Raw genomic sequence first — 20547 nt, forward strand, 5'->3', positions numbered from 1 at the left:
GTCTCGTGATTTACAGATAAACTGTGCAATTAGTGTTTATTTTTATCTATATTTAATGCTCTATGTACGTGCCGCAAAAATCGATATGAGAGAAAATTTTGAAATTTTTTTGATTTTTAGGGTAAACTAAACAAGGCCTTAAAGCATTAGTTTGACAGAATTTCCGGTTTGTCTAGCACTGATGGCCATCGAGCATGGCCCTTGTTTAGTTAAAGCCTGAAAACCAAAAAGTTTTTAAGATTCCGCGTCACATCGAATCTTGTGGCACATGCATGAAACATTAAATATAGACGAAAATAAAAACTAATTACACAGTTTAGCTGTAAAATCAGGAGACGAATCTTTTGATCCTAGATAGTCCATGATTGGATAATATTTGTCACAAACAAACAAAATTACTATAGTACCAAAAACTTTTTACTTTTTGGAACTAAGGGCCTGTTTAGATTGGGGATGAAAATTTTTTGAGTGTCACCTTGAATGTGTCGGAAGGATGTCGGGAGAGGTTTTTAGAAACTAATAAAAAAACAAATTACACAAGACAAATTTATTAAGCATAATTAATCTGTCATTAGCATATGTAGGTTACTATAGCACTTAAGGCTAATCATGGAGTAACTAGGCTTAAAAGATTCGTCTCGCGATTCTCAACTAAACTGTGTAATTAGTTTATTTTTTTATCTACATTTAATATTCCATGCATGTGTCTAAAGATTCGATGGAATGGATGAAAATTTTTTGGATGGGGAACTAAACAGGACCTAAGAAGGCCATGGTGTACATCCAGGGTGGGGCTCATGTCAGGCATTGAAGGGCCGAACCTTGTCTGAGCACTGACCCACTAGCGGTATGGCGGCATCAGCAGCAGCATCATCATCTACGAGTTGCAGTTCAGCGACCCGTCCTTCTCCACTCGGAGACTGGAGAAGAGTGGCCTTAAATCCCACTGCTAAATGGGCCCAGATATTTATCACTCCTAAACCGTCTGATACAGTGATACACACCAACGAATGAACGAATGCCTGGGACTTGTTTAGTTCATCCTGAAAACCAAAAAGTTTTCAAGATTCCTCGTCACATCGAATCTTATGACACATGCATGAAACATTAAATATAGACGAAAATAAAAACTAATTACACAGTTTAGCTGTAAATCACGAGACGAATCTTTTGATCCTAGTTAGTCTATGATTGGATAATATTTATCACAAACAAACGAAAGTGCTACGGTACCGAAATTTTTTCATTTTTCGGAACTAAACAAGCCCCAAAACCCCAAGTACTCCTACGAGAGAGAGACAGGCCCCGCCACCAGCCACGGGCCCACAGGCTCAGAGGCTTCCCGGTCCCGCTCCCTGCTTCCCGAACAGGCGGGCTCGCAAAGTCCACGCCGCAGAGGATCCGGCCAAGTTCTAACGCGCTTCGTCCAATGACACCCCTCCCTCGTACAGGAGGAACAATCCTATGAACACACACGCAGGCAGCAGCAGGACCAAACGTCCAAATCCATCCACCCCAGCACCAACAAATCCAGGTCCCAAATTTCCAACCAGAACCCAGCGCTAGTCAAAAGCACAACAAAACGGATCCCCAACAAAAGGCCACCACCACTCCGCAAAGATCAAACCCCAAGAAATCCGAGCACCAGGCACCAGCTACTACGCTGCTGCTAATTATTCCATCCCCATCCATCTCTCTCCATCGATCGCTCCAAATATTCCTTTTATAAATTTCTTTTCCCCATCGCTTAGCAGCAGGCCAGCAGCAGCTACCGCACAACACAAAAACACACTCTTCCACTCTCCCATCCCAAGGAGGAGAGAAACGCGAAACAAAACAAAACAAAACAAAAGAAATACACACAAAGGTCTGAGCCCCCAACCCTGACGAAAAAGGGAAGGTAGGGAGAGAAAAAAAGGGTTTTGGTTTTTATTAGCTGCGCAACACACAATGGCAGCAGCGATCCAAACCCAATCCCCAGCGCCGCAGCGCGTGGGTAATAATCCCAGTTCGAGGAGCAGCCCGTTGCTGTTCCTGGCCTGCTGCGGCTTCCCCAATCTCCTCCACATCCCTATCTATTCTTCCCTTCGTTCGTCGCCTTTGCCTTGCCTTACCCACCCACCCATCCATCCATCCATCCGCCGCCGGGGCGGGCGGTGTTCGTGGTGTTCAAGTTATTATTGTTGGTGTCATTATTCCTTTCCTCGTCCCATTTCGTTTCGGGCATATCGGTATTGGGTATTCTTCGCCACGGAGATCCAGCCGCGCGTCGATTCGCCTTTTTTTTCCCCTCTTCCTTGCTCCGCGACGCGGGGTGGTATAATAGCGACTGTGAGGCATTTGGTGCGGGCAGACGCTACGAAGAGGTGGGGGTGAGAAAAGTAAGTTGGGAAGTTTCTGCGCCTTCGCTTTGCAGAAGGAGGTGCTCGGATCTAGGTTTCCAGGCTCTCGATCGCCGCCATGGACGCCGGCGGAGACGGGGACGGGGACGGCGCCGGGAAGGCGACGCAGGAGGCCCCCGCCGAGGCCACGACCCCGCCTCCGGCGCCAGTGGCGGCCCCGGTCCCGGTTTCGGCCTCTGCGACTGGGGCGGGCGCGGGGACCTCGGGGTCGGGGGAGAAGCCGGTGAAGCGGATGATGAAAACCCCCTACCAGCTTGAGGTTTTGGAGAAGACCTATGCGGGTTCGTGGATTTCGATGAATTCATTCGAGTGTTTTTTCCCCTGATTTTTTTGGGGGTGTTTTTTTTTAATCGATTGAGCATTTCTGAGGGTTTTGGTTTGCTGCAGCGGAGCAGTACCCGTCGGAAGCTATGCGGCTGGAGCTGTCGGCCAAAATAGGGCTGTCGGACAGGCAGCTGCAGATGTGGTTCTGCCACCGCCGCCTCAAGGATCGCAAGCCACCGACGAAGCGGCAACGGCGGGAGGAAGAGTCCGCACTAGCACCAGTGATGCCTCCACCGCCAGTGTTGCCGGCACCTGTGTCTGTGATGCCACTGGCAAGCAGTGACCTCATGGTGGGTGCTCCTGGGCCGTACGATGAGCCGTTACATCCAGTTCACTCGCGAAGGGGTGCTGGGCGGTCCTCAGCAGTCCCCAGGATCTCCATGCCGGATATTGGGAGGAGGTATTACGAGCCAACTCCAATTATGATAGCGCCGGCTATCCCGTCGATGCAGCTCACACAATCTGAGCTCCGTGTGATTAATTCTGTGGAGTCACAGCTTGGGGAACCATTGAGGGAGGATGGTCCAGCGCTTGGCGTTGAATTTGATCCCCTTCCTCCTGGCGCCTTTGGTGCACCGATTGGTATGCATATTGAAATCTGAAGTCATTGTGTTTTAAGCCAAGGTTTAAGCTAGTGAACGCACAAGGTGGCCAGTCTGCGGAAATGTTCATGCTTTTCATATGCCCTGGCTGAATTCTTATTGATTTTGCAAACACTTTTTTAAATTATCTGACTTCAAAAGCCACTAATCGTCTTTGTTCCTTTGCTTATATGGTAAAAGAACCATGTAATTGATTTTAGTCAGTCTTTTTATATCCGAGTAAGTAGATTGATCCAATATGGTTGGAGAGGCGAATTTAATGATACATGTATATGGTACTAGTATATGTTATCAGTATGCTGGAGTAGATAATACGGCGACGGATATGAATGACTGATTGATGAAAAATTTAGATGGGGAGCAAGCGTGAAAATCCCACAGGTCTATTACTCGTAAGAGACCGTCCTTGGATTAAGAGTTATTAAACTAGCATTCTTTCTATAGATGAGCGTTGAGCTGAATATTATTTCTGAATGTGAGGGATCACCAAGTAAAATTTGCACATCATAAGGTCTCATTGAGCACAACCATGTTTTACTTCCTACTATAAAACTGAGATCCATAATCTCTATTATAATATGCAACTATTCTATCCCTATTAACACGCTTGGCCCATTCTAGCCCTTAGCCCCTTATTTATGAGTTACCTTGTACTTATACTATTATATAGAATATTAGAATTCTTTTAATATTATCTGTCCTGTTTAGTAATCGTCTTTGTTGTACATTAGCTTGGCATTTTCTTCCTGCTGCGCACCTGAAGTGCCTAAAAATCTCAATTTCTACATTTCATTTTGGGAAATGCTTCACATATGTCCCATCTGTGCAACTCTGTCACAACTACTACTTCTAATCCCAAATATAAGTCCATGGACTTGGGCACAAGAGTCAAGGTAACGCATACCCCACCAATTATTGCTAAAAGTTAAGGTGGCTGGCAAGTTTATTGCATTGTTTAGGGTGCTAAGCATGTGCAGACATAGAAGATTGAAGCAAAAGGCTGCATTGGAATTGTCATGGATAAATTAGGTGCATTTGGAAGAATGCTAGATGGACTTGAACTTGGTATTCGAGGGAGTAGGTGTTTTAGTCCCTTTGGTTTAGAAGTAAAAAACAACCTAACTGAGTTGAACAATTTGATCTTTTGGTTGAAAAAGGGTTGTACGAATGGTTTCTGTAGACACCAGATAGCAGTTTTTTTCCCTTTTCTAGTACACTTCCTTTTAGTGCTTAATGATGAGTTCCCTTGTTTCTCTATTCAATTACTTGCTTTTTCTTATGCTGTGTGAATCTTCTGTATTATATTCCCTATCCGCACTTCATTAGATGTGGCATAGGACGAAATTTGGAGCCTATTTGTGTTTGCTTAAGCTCCTGGTTTCTCGCCAAATTTGGAGTTTGTGGGTTAAACTAAATTGGTTTAAGTCTCTGTTTTTAGTCTAAAATAGGAACAAAATGCCTCACCGACCCACCCAAACCCCTCAAACTACTCCAGCTCCAGCTCCACAAACTCATGGAAATCGTAGAGCTAGGGATACCCAGCTTCACGAATTCTTGGAGCTGGAGCTCTCCCAAAGAGACCCATCAAGTGACAGCATGTATGCTGACTGCCTGGTGTTATGTTCAGCTGGTATTGAGTCTATAGTCAGGCCCAATTTAGTTTTAGGGCAGAGTGGAGCAGTGCAGCAGCTCCATACATTTGTGTCATATGGAGCGAGGGAGGGATTAGATTGGAGACAGTTGCGCTAGTGCCTCCCTCACTCCCAAGAGGAAGAATCATGCCCCAAATGTCGTCTTGCACATCCAGTTGCGACATTGTAATCTGGTCAGTGAACGGTGGCTGCCACTAACATCTACTGCAAAGTGGCAAGTGGCAACTGAAAATATGACAGATTGCTGGGCCTTTTATGTCTAACTGGTCTACCTGGGCTTTAGGTGAGGCCCAATTAGTATTAGGGCATGGGAGAGCGGTGTAAACTTTGCATCAACCACCTTAGAAATAGTGCCCTGCGCCACCTCCTGTGCTATAATATTTTCATTGCACATCAGAAGACAAGGAGGGATCTGAAGGGAGGCAGCAAGGCGAGTGCTGCCTCAACTAGATCCGTCTCCCATAGTTCTTCGCCATCCATGTTGGTTCTTTCCGAGAGCAAGGGAGGGTACTTACTGGGATGCGAAAGGGACAACATCATGGCAACGGTAGGGCTGTACTAGGGTTTGGCTCAGGCCCTTCTACTTTCTCTCCCCTGCGCTCTAGATCCCATTTATTTTTCCATATGTCCTGCCATCAGGTCTGGAAGCAAGCCACTGAATGAGCTAAGGCTAGTCGACGACTACTTACCACACCCAACTTGACATGGAAGTTTACTATGTAGCATCAATGTTCTAGGACCAGGCTACGGGTAGATAAAACATTGCCATATATCTCTAGATCCAGTTTGTGGTATTTGAGTTGATTATATTTAGGGGGAATGGGCCATATATCTCTAGATCCAATAGACGTGAATTGAGTTGATTATGTTTAGGGGGAATTGGAAAATAGTGTGGATGAGAATTTTGTTGCTTTTGTATGGTCCCATATATCTATAATCCAATCATACTAGATCTCACCAAAGTTTGATCTGGATGACATCACCTTGAGAAGGATTGGCACTGGAGCACACCCCCTTAACATTTTACAAACAAAATATTAGATGAGCATTTGCTAAATGGCATGCGTCTAAGTCTTGTATAGGTTTCTTTATTTGGTGAATAGAAGTTCTTATATGGGGATTCTATTAATAGCATCTGTGCACTTACCAATACAAGTTCTAATTATTGAAAATCTTTTCCTGTGTATTTTCTGGCAGTTCCAGAGCAACAAAAGCAGCCTGTGCGATCTTATGATACAAAGATATTTTCTAGGCATGATCAAAAGCTCTTAAAGGTATATCTGTAGGAAACTTTAAATGTAAGTTTGTATCTCTTATATGTATCTGTGGTGGATTTGTGCCATTGCATAAACTGGGTTTTTGATTTGAATGTGCTTACCTTTTGAAGTGAAATTGCATCAGTGCTCAGTGGTGCTAAAATGATGGTGGTGTGAGGTCTATTTAATTTATCTCCTATATGTGATGTGATTATGAGTAATTAAGGTTGCTGTGCTGATTCATTAGCCCTAAACTTCGATTGTGCCCTACTCAAATGAGTGCGTGTGCATCATACCTTGTGGTGATTGCTAAGTCAGTTCAGAACAGGGCATGGATTTCTATCTTTTAAATGGTAAGAATGCCTAGGAAGATTCAAAATCGTAAATCATGTTTTACCAGTTTTGTGAACACCCCTTCACTACATCTGCCAAAGTGGTCAAGGCTACTGAGAATTTGGTGACTTGGTTGCAACAAATATTGGCATGGCATGATTATCATGTAGTACTTGGTGGGCACCTTTTTCTCTGCATTAGTTCTGCACATCAAGCTATGCATGGATGGTTATGTTTCCTATGATTGTAGTTACAGAAGAGCTACTTATCTTTACAAGTGTTATCCCTTTAGCATATATCTCTACTTTGGTCAGTATTCATGCTACAAACTTTGTTCCCCTAATGATATTTGCAGCAATCTATATTCTTAGGTTTCTGGGTAAGACTACTCTCTATGCCATACTTACCATACTAAGGGTTCCATGATCCTCTTTTGTTTCCTAAGTATCACATTTTTAATCTCCTGTTCTTTCTTTTTTCCCCTAGGCTTCAGCATTTTTACCTACCATGGAATCCCCATTTGTTCCAAACTCATTTACTGGGAAGAGAAAATCAACGGTTGGTAATACACCTATAGTTCAACCTCATGTTGGATCACGGGCTGTCCATGAGTATCAGTTCCTTCCTGAGCAACCAAGTGATACATATGAGAGGGCAAGCCGATCTCATTACTATGATACTCCAGTGGAAGTTTCAAATTCTAGGATATCTTCTCTCACATCAGGATCACAGCTTCTCCATGGATCTGAGGCGGCTGCGCCTAGTTATGCTTTTCAAGGCCACACATCTGGTTCTAGCCTGATGCCCCAGCCCAGCAGGTCTCAGGTGTTTCCAGGAGCACCAGCAGATTATGAGACGACCCAGTCTAATAGCAACCTTAATTCTGTTCCTGTTGAAGGCCAGTTTGATATTTCTCAGGTTGCTGCATTTGAAAACCCACTTGTATCATCTGAAAGAAGAGCTTATCATGATGAAGATACTTCTCGAGTGGAAAGAAAACGAAAAGTATGATTTCTTTGAGTTCATGAGTTCATATACGCATCTTGCCCTTCAGCTTTATAGTCGTATACATATTAAATTTGTCTGGGATTTTCTTCAGCATAATGAAGAAGCAAAGATTGCAAAGGAAGTTGAAGCTCACGAAAGACGAATTAGAAAGGAGCTTGAGAAACAAGATATCTTGAATAGAAAGGTATTACCGGTTCTATATAATTGTAGATATGTCTTCCTCGTTAAATTCACTTACAATGTGATGTTTGTGCAGAGAGAGGAGCAAAGGCGCAAGGAAATGGAGAGACTTGACCGCGAGAGAAGAAAAGAAGAGGAGAGATTACTGCGGGAGAGACAGAGAGAAGAAGAGAGGTTCCAAAGAGAGCAAAGGCGTGAACATGAGCGTATGGAGAAGCTTTTGCAGAAGCAATCTAGACGAGTTAGTTTTCTGGTTCTTAGAATGCTAACTGTAAACGTAGTGTATTAAATAGCTTATTCCTTCTGCCTACACCTGTGCAGGCAGAGAAACAAAGGCAAAAGGAGGAACTCCGAAAAGAGAAAGAAGCAGCAAGGCAAAAGGCGGCCAATGAAAGGGCTACTGCACGCAGAATTGCACGGGAGTATATGGAACTGGTGGAAGATGAGCGTTTGGAACTAATGGAATTAGCTGCACAAAACAAAGGCTTGCCCTCAATGTTGCATCTTGACAGTGACACATTGCAGCAGCTTGATTCTTTTCGAGGTATGTTACATATTCGTCTAGTTTAGTTCCAAACTCCTTAATATAATATATACTCTTTAAGAAGTAACATTTCACTTCTATTGACTTCATTGGGCAAAATTCCAGTTTCCTGTGTATCCACTAACAGAGGGTAACTAAGACATGGAAATAGACGTAGACTAACAATTCATTGTATCTATAGTCTTTTATGTTACAAGCCTGTTGAATTTCTAGGTAAGAATCTGAGCATTGAAGAATGCTTTATTCCTACTGCTTTAGGTCACCACATGTGCATTCAAAATAGAGCACTTTTTAACAGGAGGATTTTTGGGCTTGTTTGGATCTCAAGTTATGCCTTGGATGGTTTTCAGGATAATGATAAGATTTTTTTTTCTAAAAAGTAAGAAAAAAGTTAGCAGGATTTCTAAAAAGCTCCGGGCAGATGGCAGGGCTTCATAAAAACACAATGATTTCGATGGTTCCAAAGTGTTCAAACCCCTAAGATGATAATGTAATTCAAACCTTGACGTGCTTATCCATTGGCCTACTCAAACCTCATTAATTCTAGCCCATGGGCCCACAAAGGACGTCCCTCCAAGTTGCTGGGAGAGGTTTTGCATGCCAATTTTCTGCAATTGAAAAATGGACTCACTCATTTGACATGTACTGTTTTTTAAGGCATTATTATCAAAGGAACAGACATGTGACAGTATGATAGCTTGTTTGGTTTTAGGCTTTACTTCTGACATTGGAAGCCTAACTGCATATTTGAACTTGCATGTTTTTTTATTTTTTTATTCTCCTTTTCCAGGCATGCTAAGTCAATTTCCTCCTACAACGGTGAGACTGAAGTTGCCATTTTCTATAAAGCCTTGGACTGGATCTGAGGATAATGTTGGAAAGCTTTTGATGGTAATGCTGTATTCATCTTACAGTCTTACTCTTTTCTTTTTATTATTTGGACATTTCTTAAGAGATTGAGATCCTAAACATATCTTGGTTAGGCCTTGTTTAGTTCCTCATGTGAAAAATTTTCGGATACTGTAGCACTTTTGTTTTTATTTGGCAAATATTGTTCAATCATAGACTAACTAGGCTCAAAAGATTCGTCTTGCAAATTACACACAAATTGTGTAATTAGTTATTTATTTTATCTATATTTAGTGCTTCATGTATTTGCCGAAAGATTCGATGTGATGGGGAATCTTGAAAAGTTTTTGGGTTTTGGGGTGAACTAAACAAGGCCTTAGTATTGTTAGCAAAGATTTTAAGGTTGCCTTGATTCATAAATGGTCACACTATATTCATGGGGACATCGTTCCTAAGAAACATTAACTGTGAAGGTCGCTGTCATCTCCATTGTTCAAAGGCTAGTAAGGCAGGGTGTGTGTTGGGTTTTTGTAGGGGGAGACTTCTTGACACCTCCCTTGTTTTCCTGTACATTTTGTATGGCCCCTTTCTCATTCTTAATGAAATGGCACACAGTTCCCCTGTGTCGTTCGAGAATAAAGAAGTTCCTAAGAAACATTAAATTACAACTGAACTGTTCTGTTTCTTTTATTTATAAAGATGCTTTGCTCATGTCTGTTTATCTTCCCTTATGCTTCTCTCTACTCTCTAGTACACATGTATAAATGTTTTAATACATTGGCATCAATTCTACTTCCTCCGCCCACGAAAGAATCAATTCGTAGAGCTGTCCTAAGTCAAACGTTTTAAACTTTGACCAAATTTCTAGAAAAAAATGCTAAGATTTATGGTATCAAATTAGTATCTTTACATTTATCATAGAATATATTTTCATAAGATGCGCATTTACTCTTTTCTATAAAGTTAGTCAACCTTAAAAAAGTTTGACTGGCATGGATTCTAGGAATTGATTCATTCCTGGACGGAGGGAGTATGTTTGTCTATGTACTATAGTATGTATGGTGTTCGCACAACTTCATCTCAAGAGACATTTTTGCTAACTGAATTGCAGGTGTGGAAATTCTTCATTACTTTTACTGATGTTCTGGGTCTTTGTCCAGTTACACTTGATGAGTTTGTTCAGTCTCTTCATGATTATGTAAGTCCCTTTTTCCTCTGGACTTCTGTATGTTTTTTATTTCTTTTTCTTTTGCTGGTAGAGTAATGGTAAAGGGAGGAAAATTGCATAAATAGATATGTATGGTTATGTTCTTCACACTTTCTGAGTGGTAAAGATCAGGCACAAAGAAAGACACGTGGATGATTGATCAAAGATTCAAAGGTTATCTCTGGCTTGGGGCAACAAATGAATAAATATTAAATTGGACAGGAGTGGATACACAGCTATCCTGCGTGTTCGAGAAAATTGAACAGGAGTGACCTGTGACCACAATCCTTATGTTTGTCTTAGTTCCTACTAGTGGTCCTATAACATTTCTTATGTCAGATTTGATGTTCCTTGTTTTTGCGTCCTACGAGCGCATTTATCTGTACTGCCATTAAAGTTTTAATTCATAATATATCAATTTAAAATTTTAACTTCGTATATATTATTGAATATCATAAATGAAGCTTGGATCTCAGTGGTCATGCAAAGCTGAAACAATTTCAAGTTCATTCATGAATTTGGTTGACTCAGAATATGCAAGGGAAAGCTTTTTCTTAGTATTTTTTTGTTTGATCTCATTAGGGTTCTTTGCTCCATTTAACTAGGTGCTACATAACTAAAACCATGGTACACTGAAGGTATTATTGCCAGTGTGTTTATTATCTTATCTACAACCTTTTTGATACTGGGAGATGTCAGCTGATTTGGGTATTAGCTGGTGTCCACGCAATGCTGTACTGTTATATATTCTTTATAAAACTTTTGTATCCTTGGAAAAATTAGTCACTAGGCTTGGAAGCTAGCATCTTCTGAAGCAATATACTTATAATCTACAATCTTTTTTCTTATATTTGTCTTACCCTAAATTGTTATCTTTTTATAGGATTCAAGGTTGTTGGGGGAACTGCATGTTGCTCTGCTGAAATCCATTATAAAGGATATTGAGGATGTTGCTAGAACTCAATCAATTGCACTGGGGGTAAATCCAGGTGGCCATCCACAAATTGTTGAAGGGGTGGGTATATAATTGTACATGCATACTTGATGTTAATTTCAAATATTACATTCATTTTCTTTTCATCCTGTCCATTTCTGTTTTTTTAATATATTCTTGAAAAATCATGTTTTCTTCTGGTAGGCATATGCCTGGGGATTCAATATACGTAGCTGGCAACGCCATCTTAATCTTCTTACATGGCCTGAGATATTAAGACAGTTTGCTTTATCTGCTGGTTTCGGACCCCAATTAAAGAAAAGGACGGTAGAAGATTCTTACTATCGTAACGATAATGAGGTCTGTGCTCCTATACATCCCACCTGCCTTGATGATTTCAGTTAAAAGTATCTCCTAATATTATGTATTTCTCACTTGAATCAATTAAGATATTTGAATTCTGTTATAAGTTTCTCCTTAACTGATACAGTACCTTGTAAACAAATGGTCAAGTGATACTTATGAAATTCAAAATAACCTCCTGAATGATGCCAGCAACTTACCATTAATACTTAGGCTGTGTCTTATTTTGTTTGAGGCCCTTCCAAATTTTAACCTACATCAGTTGCATCAGTTTATGCTACTAAATGATCATGAGTCTGGTAAATTGCTATGAAGAAATGATGAGTATTAATCACAAATATAGATTGATTTTAAAGATAACCAGTTTGCTTGTTTCTATTGATTAGGCTGAAGGTCAAAAGTCAACTGAAAAAGTACTGAAATAATGGAATTCTCATGAAAAATTAAACATATATCTGAGCCATGTGTATAAAATATTAGTTCTCAGAAGCGATCTTTAGTGAGTTTACACCAAATTCTCAGTTTTCTGCATGACAAGAAAAAAACATATAAAAGTATTCTCACAAGGTCGACGCAAAATTTGTTGCAGGGTCATGATGGTGAGAATGTTATATCGACACTTCGAAATGGTTCAGCAGCTGTGAATGCTGCTGCTAAGATGAAGGAAAGAGGTTACACCAATCGACGTAGATCCCGCCACCGTCTCACTCCTGGAACTGTAAAATTTGCCGCTTTCCATGTGCTTTCTCTTGAAGGGAGTAAAGGTCTCACAATATTGGAAGTAGCAGAAAAAATTCAGGTACATACACATATATGTATCTTTAATTCCTGTCCCTCTTAAGTGGCTATCTTTGATTTTGTAAGCTGACTATTTTCCTGTTCAGAAATCTGGATTGAGAGACCTCACAACAAGCAAGACACCTGAGGCATCCATAGCTGCCGCCTTGTCTAGGGACGCAAAACTTTTTGAGAGAACTGCTCCTTCAACATATTGTGTGAAGTCGCCTTATAGAAAAGATCCAGCTGATTCTGAAGCCGTGTTGTCAGCAGCACGTGAAAAAATTAGGGCTTTTCAGAATGTGCTTTCTGACTCTGAAGCTGAAAAGGAGGCAGATGAAGCTGAGAGGGATGATGATTCTGAATGTGATGATGCTGATGATGACCCTGATGGTGATGATGTGAATACTGAGGTGGAAGATGACAAGGATCCTCCTCTTGCTGTCAAGGCACAAGATGAAGTACCGAGTACAACTACAGTTATTGGCATAAGGTCTGAGTTAGATAGTGTGGGTAATGCATTGAACTCATCAAGTAGTTTTACTAAGTCAGCAAAAGGCACTCCTCTCCCTTCTTTAGGCAAGTCCGATGCAGCAGATACTTCTAATGATTCACCTCTTGGAGGCTCATCAGCTAATCATGAAGTAGCCCCTGGTGATTCTGAAAATACGCAAATTGATGAAAGCAATCAAGTTGAGCCTTGGGTACGTGCACTAGCAGAAGGTGACTACTGTGATCTTAGTGTTGAAGAACGCCTTAACGCATTGGTTGCCCTCGTTGGTGTTGCCACTGAAGGGAACTCTATTCGTGGTGTACTTGAGGTATTTATTATGATCTTGCTAAACTACTCTTCTATCTTGTCATTCCTCAATGGGAGACATCTGATCAAGAGTCTTGCAGGAACGTTTGGAGTTAGCAAATGCCTTAAAGAAGCAAATGTGGGCAGAAGCGCAACTTGACAAGAGGCGTTCCAAGGAAGAATTTGCTAGCAGAGTACAATATAACTCTGACATGGGTTTGAAGGCTGATTTATATCAAGAAAACAATGCTACAGAGAATGATGGACATGTTGGGACAATGAACAGTTGTGAGATGCTTGATCAGCATAATCAGGGTAATTTTGGCAGTATGGCTTATGAGAGAAATGGCATAGGCCAGGAAATCCTTGCAACCCCAGATACTTCATATGTTCAGCAGTATGCTTATGCTGATAAAACACGATCTCAGTTGAAATCGTACATTGGTCACCGCGCAGAACAGCTCTATGTTTACAGATCCCTGCCCCTAGGTCAGGATCGGAGGCGAAACAGGTATTGGCAGTTTACAACTTCAGCATCACCAAATGACCCTGGCTCAGGAAGAATCTTTTTTGAATCCAAAGATGGATGTTGGAGAGTTATCGACTCAGAGGAGGTAAAGTGTTAATTTATACTTATTAGATTCTACATTTCTACTTTAATCATTTTACTGTACTAAAAAGCTCAAGTCAGATTTCAAATCGTGCTATTTGCTGGATAATATGTTTGCTAGCATCAGGCTACCAGTCATGTACATTATATTTTTTTAAAATGTCATGTGCTAATCCACCTGTGAAGATGTTAGTGATCAGTTCTGGAATTGCCAGTACTAATTTTTCTGTATAAATCTGGCCACTTACTGCTGACTTGCTTGGTCCAATTTATGACTGGCAAATGGTTACAAATAGCAGTGTGCTTCACACTAAAAAAATATTGGGATTTTACCATCAGATTGCCGGGGCGTTTAGGTTGGCCCGCCTTTCTGTTCTCATTGTTTTCAGGACCTTCTTGGTTCTAGTCTATTTTTTTGGTTTCTGTGTTGTGCTTTGCTGCCTGTAAGTATGATGGTGTTCTGTGTGTTTGTGTTGTTTTTTTGCAAGACCGATCCTTTATTCCTTCTTAATACAATGATAATGATGCAAATATGTTTAAAGTAATATTTGGATTAATTTCAACTATTTTAGATTTTAGAAAGAGGTTTGAATCTAGTGTACTGCCTGTCAGCATTGTCTATGGCTCCATGCTCACTCTGGTTCCAAATCCTGGGCGGTAACCGTGCAGTCACTGATGGTCACTCATAATCCCCATTAATACCTGGATCTATAGAAGTTATAGTAACACCAAGTTTTGGTGACTCTGCATGTTGTTTCAGATTCATAATATCCAAAGTTGGGGAATAAGCATTACAGTAGAACAGAAACAGAGTCCACCTCGGAAACACGTGGTTACCGCCCAGTTACCAGCATAACAGGGTGCTCTAAATCTTTCTGATATCAAGGAAATGAAACTTCATAAGAAATCTTACATTCCATAGCTTTTTCTTGAAGTATACATCTTATAATGGTTTTTGTCCGAGGATGAAACTTCCTTTAATTTGTACTTTATATGCAGTTATTGGCATTTCAGTGTCTAAGATGTCCATTGTTATTAGCATTATTTTCATTTTTTGCCAGCTAAAGGGTGGGACAATTGCTTTTTTGCCATCCTAACCAGTGGCACGTTCAAAAGGCACTGTTCCTAAAAACTTCGCCAAATTGCCATCTGGGGACCACAAGAATATTCAAATTTGCCCGAAACTCGCTCTTGTTGTGCCATGTGGATGTGGTCATGGGGCCCAAAGGAAACCTGGCTGGTACATACGAAATAATCTTTTTGCCCCCTTCCTCCTTTCATGCAAGCAAGCAGCAACCCCAGGGTCACATCCTGCTGCTCCTCTTCCAAATCCCAGCCACCATCTTCCTCTTACAGTCTTACTCTTTCCTCTCCATTTTCTTCCTTCCCCAAATTCCAGGACCAGCACCAGCACACAACCGATGGGATCAACTAAGCGACTAGCCGACTAGTCACAATTAGTCGTCGACCAGACTGATTAGCTGAGCCTAGTCTGTTCTAGTCGTCCTATATATTTCAGGATCAGGACATATACATATTATATATACCTATATAAACTGTATACTATACACAATAAAGCAAGCATCAGGATTACATTTGGGGTAGTTGGTGGCTTGTGACTTTGTGAAAGTTGATTTCTGCACTGTTCCACATCTACATATGTACACAACAGCAGTACATAACCTTAGGATGGAGTACCTTCAAGCAGGCAGAGGGCCAGTGGCACAGCAAGCAAGGGGGGAGAGGAGGAGCTAGCGCCTAGGAGTGAGGTATGGGGGAGGAGGGAAAGGGCGCACACACCACACCATGGGAGTGGCACGTGATGAAGAATGGTGTGCGCGGGAGGAGGAAATGCGTGCGGGAGAGGAAGAATAGTGCTGGGGGGGGGGGGGGGGGGGAGAGGAATTGCGCATGGAAGGATTTGCGGTGGCCTGGGAAAAGGAAACCAATGCTGCCTCTGTTCTCGGTGTTTTTGGTGGAGTTTGGGCACACTTATGCTAAACTAACTGGCAATTTGGCAGCTCAATAGCCCACCTTTAAGCACAGTTGAGCTGAGCTGGCCCGTCAATAGGACAGGCAGGCACAGATCCCCCTCCTAGTCAGACAACAATTGTGATTAGGCGACGGTTAGTCGGATGACTAGTTTTCTACTGTGTTTTTGGAAAATCACTGAGTTCCTGTCGTCCCTGGATGGCAGTTCGGTGAAGTTTTTGGGAAAGTTGCCACTGTTTCGGATGGCGAAAAAGGCAATTGTCCTCTAGATGTTGCTTTAAGGGCCTGATGCTCATATTGCATAAGAGCAATGATGCTAAACAGATATTGTATAGTTTGTTGTATGTTCATTAAGTAGAAACCTGCTCTACTTTAATTTGAATGTTCATTAGTCATTACTTTACTAGCTGGATTTTAGACAAGCATTATGCATAAACCACCTCTAATTTTTGAACATTCTGTCTATTTCAAATGCAGGCCTTTGATTCTTTAGTGGCCGCCCTCGATACACGTGGCAGCCGGGAGGCACAGCTGCATTCAATGCTGCAAGTGATCGAGCCCACCTTTAAGGAAGCTATTAAGAGGAGAAGTGCAAGTATAGAACTACCTGCTGGAAGGTATCCAAAGAATGGAGCTACTGACATGATAAGGGCAAATTATCATAGTGAGGTTGGAAGCTCAAGCAGTACTCCTTTTGGTGCTACATCTGATATTGTGACAGCATATTCTGATTCTTTTAAAGTGGAGCTTGGGCGTAATGATTTTGAGAAGACAGCTATCTCAAAAAGGGCAGATAAATTTTTAAAATGGATGTGGAGGGAATGCTACAATCAGGAATTGACATGTGCCATGAAATACGGGAAGAAAAGATGCTCTGAATTGTTGCATTCTTGTAATTGCTGCTATCAGATTTACTTAGCCGAAGAAAGGCACTGTCCTTCTTGCCATAAGACTTTCAAATCCATTTACAATTTTTCTGATCATACAACACAATGTGAAGAGAAACGGAGAACTGACCCTTACTGGAAGATGCAAATCGCTGATTATTCTGTTCCAATAGGAATGGTATTACTCAAGCTGCAGTTAGTTACGATTGAGGTAAAGTCACATGTTTCGGTGGTTCCTTAGTTCTTTTTTTTTTTTTAATTTATCTTTCCACTAGGCTGCTTAAGCAACTTATTAGTCCCTGTTTTACAGGCATGTATACCATCAGAAGCACTTCAACCATTTTGGACTGATGTGTATCGGAAATCTTGGAGTGTGAAGCTGTACACTACCAAATCTATTGCTGAAACATTTCAGGTTACGCATTTTTTTCCCACCATTCTGGCTTCCCATCATTTCCTTTTCTTGACTGAAACTCTGGTTACATGCATTCAAGTTTCATTTGCCTGTCAGATGTATATATTACTTTAAATGTTAATGGGTTTCCAGCACTTCTAGAACCCTTGCATCACATGGTTGGTGCCTTATTCAAAACTGTGCTAAACTTTTTTTGGAAGTATGTAACTACCTTATTAAGTTATTGTGATGGAATAACTTATCCAGTCTCCATCTTTGGCTGTCATCATTTAGAATGTAATTTTGGAAACTGCTTCTGATGAGGTCTTGGCATGGTCAAGCATGTTGCCTTGATTAATGTGTTCTTTAGAAATTAGAAGTTCATTCACAAATTATGCTCTGGTTTGCCAGTCCCAACCTTGCATCTGACCTAAACTGAGCTACCAAATGAAAGGATGGTGCAGACTGATAATACTAGCATAACTAAATAGCTTCATTTTAACTTTAATTCAAAGTGTAATACTCCCTCCGTACCCAAAATACTCGACGTCCTGGGCTATTGGTTTGGTTTCGCAAAACCTGACGTTCTAAGCTGGCAGCTGCGCGCGTGGACGGGAATACCCCTGGCGCTCGCGTCCGTTCGGCTCGCCAACGGACAAAAATTAAGCGTTGGACAAAAAAAGGGCACTTGTGAGGTATTGAACTCAGGACCTCAGGGCCAACACCCCCACGCACTAGCCATCTGAACTGCGAAACTTTCTTGGACCCGTAGACCTATTTAATAAGGGAAAAGGAGGAAAAATACCACCTCATTAATCACTCCTTGGTTACCACAATCATGTCCTAAACGTCAAGTTTTTTGGGTATGGAGGGAGTACTGCTTTTGTGGTTATCAGTTTCCTTTGTAAAATTTTGAGTCACATGTATATTGACTTTTGTATATCTGTTGGATACTTGACACCTGACTATCTGAGACTGTTTTTCCATTCCCTTGCAGCTTTTGACTGTTCTGGAAGGTGCAATAAGACCAGGTTGCCTCTCTTCTGATTTTGAAACAACAAGTGAATGTCTAAACTCACAGGGTATTGCACCCCACAATCCTGTGTTACCTGCTGGATCTGCTTCTGCCCTTCCATGGGTTCCTGACACTACTTCTGCTGTTATGCTCCGAATGTTAGACCTTGACTCAGCTATTTCTTACGTGCAAAATCAAAAGATGGAGAGAGACGATGGAGGTTTTATGGTAAGTTAAATTTTGATAATACTATTCCTTTTTTGGTTGGAAGTTGAGGTATGACTCTTCTTGGAGTTGGACTGACACATGCAATCAGATTTATAGTTTCATGTTCTGGTCAAAACTTACCTCACTGATCTGCTAATATACCTTCAAATCGTGAAATGTTTTTATGTGCTTGATTATTTATCTGGACAGACTTTTCATCTATATATATGATGCTACCATCAGTTCCCTTGAAAATTATATAATTAAGTATTTATGTTATTCCTTACCTACAGAAATTTCCATCAAGGTATACAGTTGCTAAGAGCAAACAAGAAGGTATACTTGAACCAACTGGTTTGAATCTGTATGATGGAAGGTGGCTTCCTGGTAGTGGTCGTAGGGGACGTGGACGTGGAAGTAGAGGAGGTAGCAGGGGAGGCCGAGGTCGAAGTCGAGGTGGAAGGATCCCAAGAGGCGTTAGCAGCTCCTCAAGGATCGAATTCAAGGATGACATTGTTGCTTCTGATAAAGCACCAAGGAAGAATGCACGCCGAGGGCGTGCACGTGGTCGTGGTAGTAGACGAGGACGTCGAACTGTGAGGCCTCGGCAGCCATCTGCAGGCAGAGCCAGATCAATTCCAAAGGAAAATTTGTTGGGAAGCTTTAGCATGCTTAGCAGCTCAAAGCCTGCCCCCGTTGAGGAGTCTCCACAAAGCTCTGGTGCAGATGAGTGGGGCCTGGAGACCAGAGTGACATACAACGAATGTGACGAGAACAGTTCTGGATCAGAGTCAGAAGATAACGAGGAAAACGGCCAGCCCATGGATGAGGATTATGAAGAGCATGTTCCAGATTACTCAGTGGGTTATTCTAGTAGATCCAGGCACCATGGAACGATGTCCATGATGGATCATGAGACCGACGAGGAGGATGACGATGCTGAAGGTGATGAGAATGTTGAAGAAGATGATGCAGATCAAGCAGTTGATGATGCCGATGTTGAGATGGATGAAGATGATGAGATTGGTGATGATGGAGAGGACGGCAATCTCGGAGGGGAGATGAATGCGGATGAGGATCCAGATGCTACTTCATATTCATCTGACTACAGTGAATAAGAAATCATAAATAAGGACCTTATCACAGATCCTTCCTCGGCATGAAGCAGCGATAGATGCGGAACTGAGGAACTGATGTTCGATGGGTGGGATGTCCATTACTGTTTTTTAGGCATCGCAGGTTTTATTTTAATAGATTTTCTGGCGCATGCCTACTCATTCGACGAGTGGTTGTACCGTGCTAGTTATGTCACTGGGGAATTCCCCGAGTTATACAGTCTCTAAGGAGAAATGTTATCATATCGCAATTGGGTCCCATGCTTGTACTATCTTCGGCCCTCCAAAAAGTATCTGCCTGGAATGTTGCATCTTCAACGAATTGCTTACTCGCCATCTCTTAAAATTACATATAAAAGTATATATATAAGTGATCTTTTATCGACTTTGATCTCTTATGACTAGTAAGGAGTACTCTCCCCGTTCAAATTTATAGGCTGTTTTTGTTTTTCTTGATACACGACTTTTATTATATATCTAGATATATTGTATATCTAGGTGTATAACAAAAATTATCAGATATCTAGAAAAGATAAAATGATCTATAATTTGGGACAGAGGTGATAGTTATAATTTGGGATAGTTGGCGGCAGTTAGTAGTGTAGATTCTCTAAGTCCAACATATTACCAAAAAGCCTATTATCTACTCTGGCTCATGGGAGCGGAATGTGCCAAGTGCACGACGGTGACTCCGAGAGGCCGTGCTAGGTGGTAGGCTGGTGTCTGATGACCGGTCGGTCACCTCTGTGATTGAGAGTAGGCTCTGTGATTGAGTTAGGCTATGGCCTTGTTTAGATACACCTAAAAACTCAAAACTTTACAAGATTTCTCATCACATTGAATCTTACGGCACATGCATGAAGTATTAAATATAAATAAAAAAAATAACTAATTGCACAGTTTACCTGTAAATCACGAGACAAATCTTTTAAACCTAGTTACTCTATAATTAGACAATGTTTATTAAATAAAAACGAAAATGCTACAGTGTCAAATCCAAAAACTTTTTGCATCTAAACAAGGCCTATGTTTGGTTGAGGCTGATTTTTTTATCATATATTACATTGAATATTTAGATATATATACATAAAATATTA

General features: G+C 41.3%; 1 protein-coding gene across 3 annotated transcripts; it reads left to right on the plus strand.

The window, feature by feature from the left end:
• Positions 1519-19835, plus strand: LOC8080833 (homeobox-DDT domain protein RLT2). Of its 3 annotated transcripts, XM_021457355.1 has the most exons (18): positions 1519-2683; positions 2790-3308; positions 6178-6254; positions 7056-7574; positions 7669-7761; positions 7834-7998; positions 8079-8301; positions 9092-9192; positions 10262-10348; positions 11241-11372; positions 11496-11651; positions 12244-12453; positions 12539-13252; positions 13332-13844; positions 16310-16930; positions 17030-17134; positions 18111-18356; positions 18629-19835. In XM_021457355.1, the coding sequence occupies exons 1-18, from the start codon at positions 2461-2463 to the stop codon at positions 19451-19453; spliced, it is 5529 nt and encodes a 1842-aa protein (XP_021313030.1). In that variant the 5' UTR covers positions 1519-2460; the 3' UTR covers positions 19454-19835. The 3 variants fall into 3 exon arrangements, with proteins under 3 accessions (XP_021313030.1, XP_021313031.1, XP_021313032.1); XM_021457356.1 differs by lacking the exons at positions 1519-2683; positions 2790-3308 and adding an exon at positions 3324-5527 and having other exon boundaries at positions 18629-19709; XM_021457357.1 differs by lacking the exons at positions 1519-2683; positions 2790-3308 and having other exon boundaries at positions 6204-6278; positions 18629-19709.

Source organism: Sorghum bicolor, chromosome 3 (genome assembly GCF_000003195.3).
Source record: "Sorghum bicolor cultivar BTx623 chromosome 3, Sorghum_bicolor_NCBIv3, whole genome shotgun sequence".
NCBI classification, from domain to species: Eukaryota; Viridiplantae; Streptophyta; class Magnoliopsida; order Poales; family Poaceae; genus Sorghum; species Sorghum bicolor.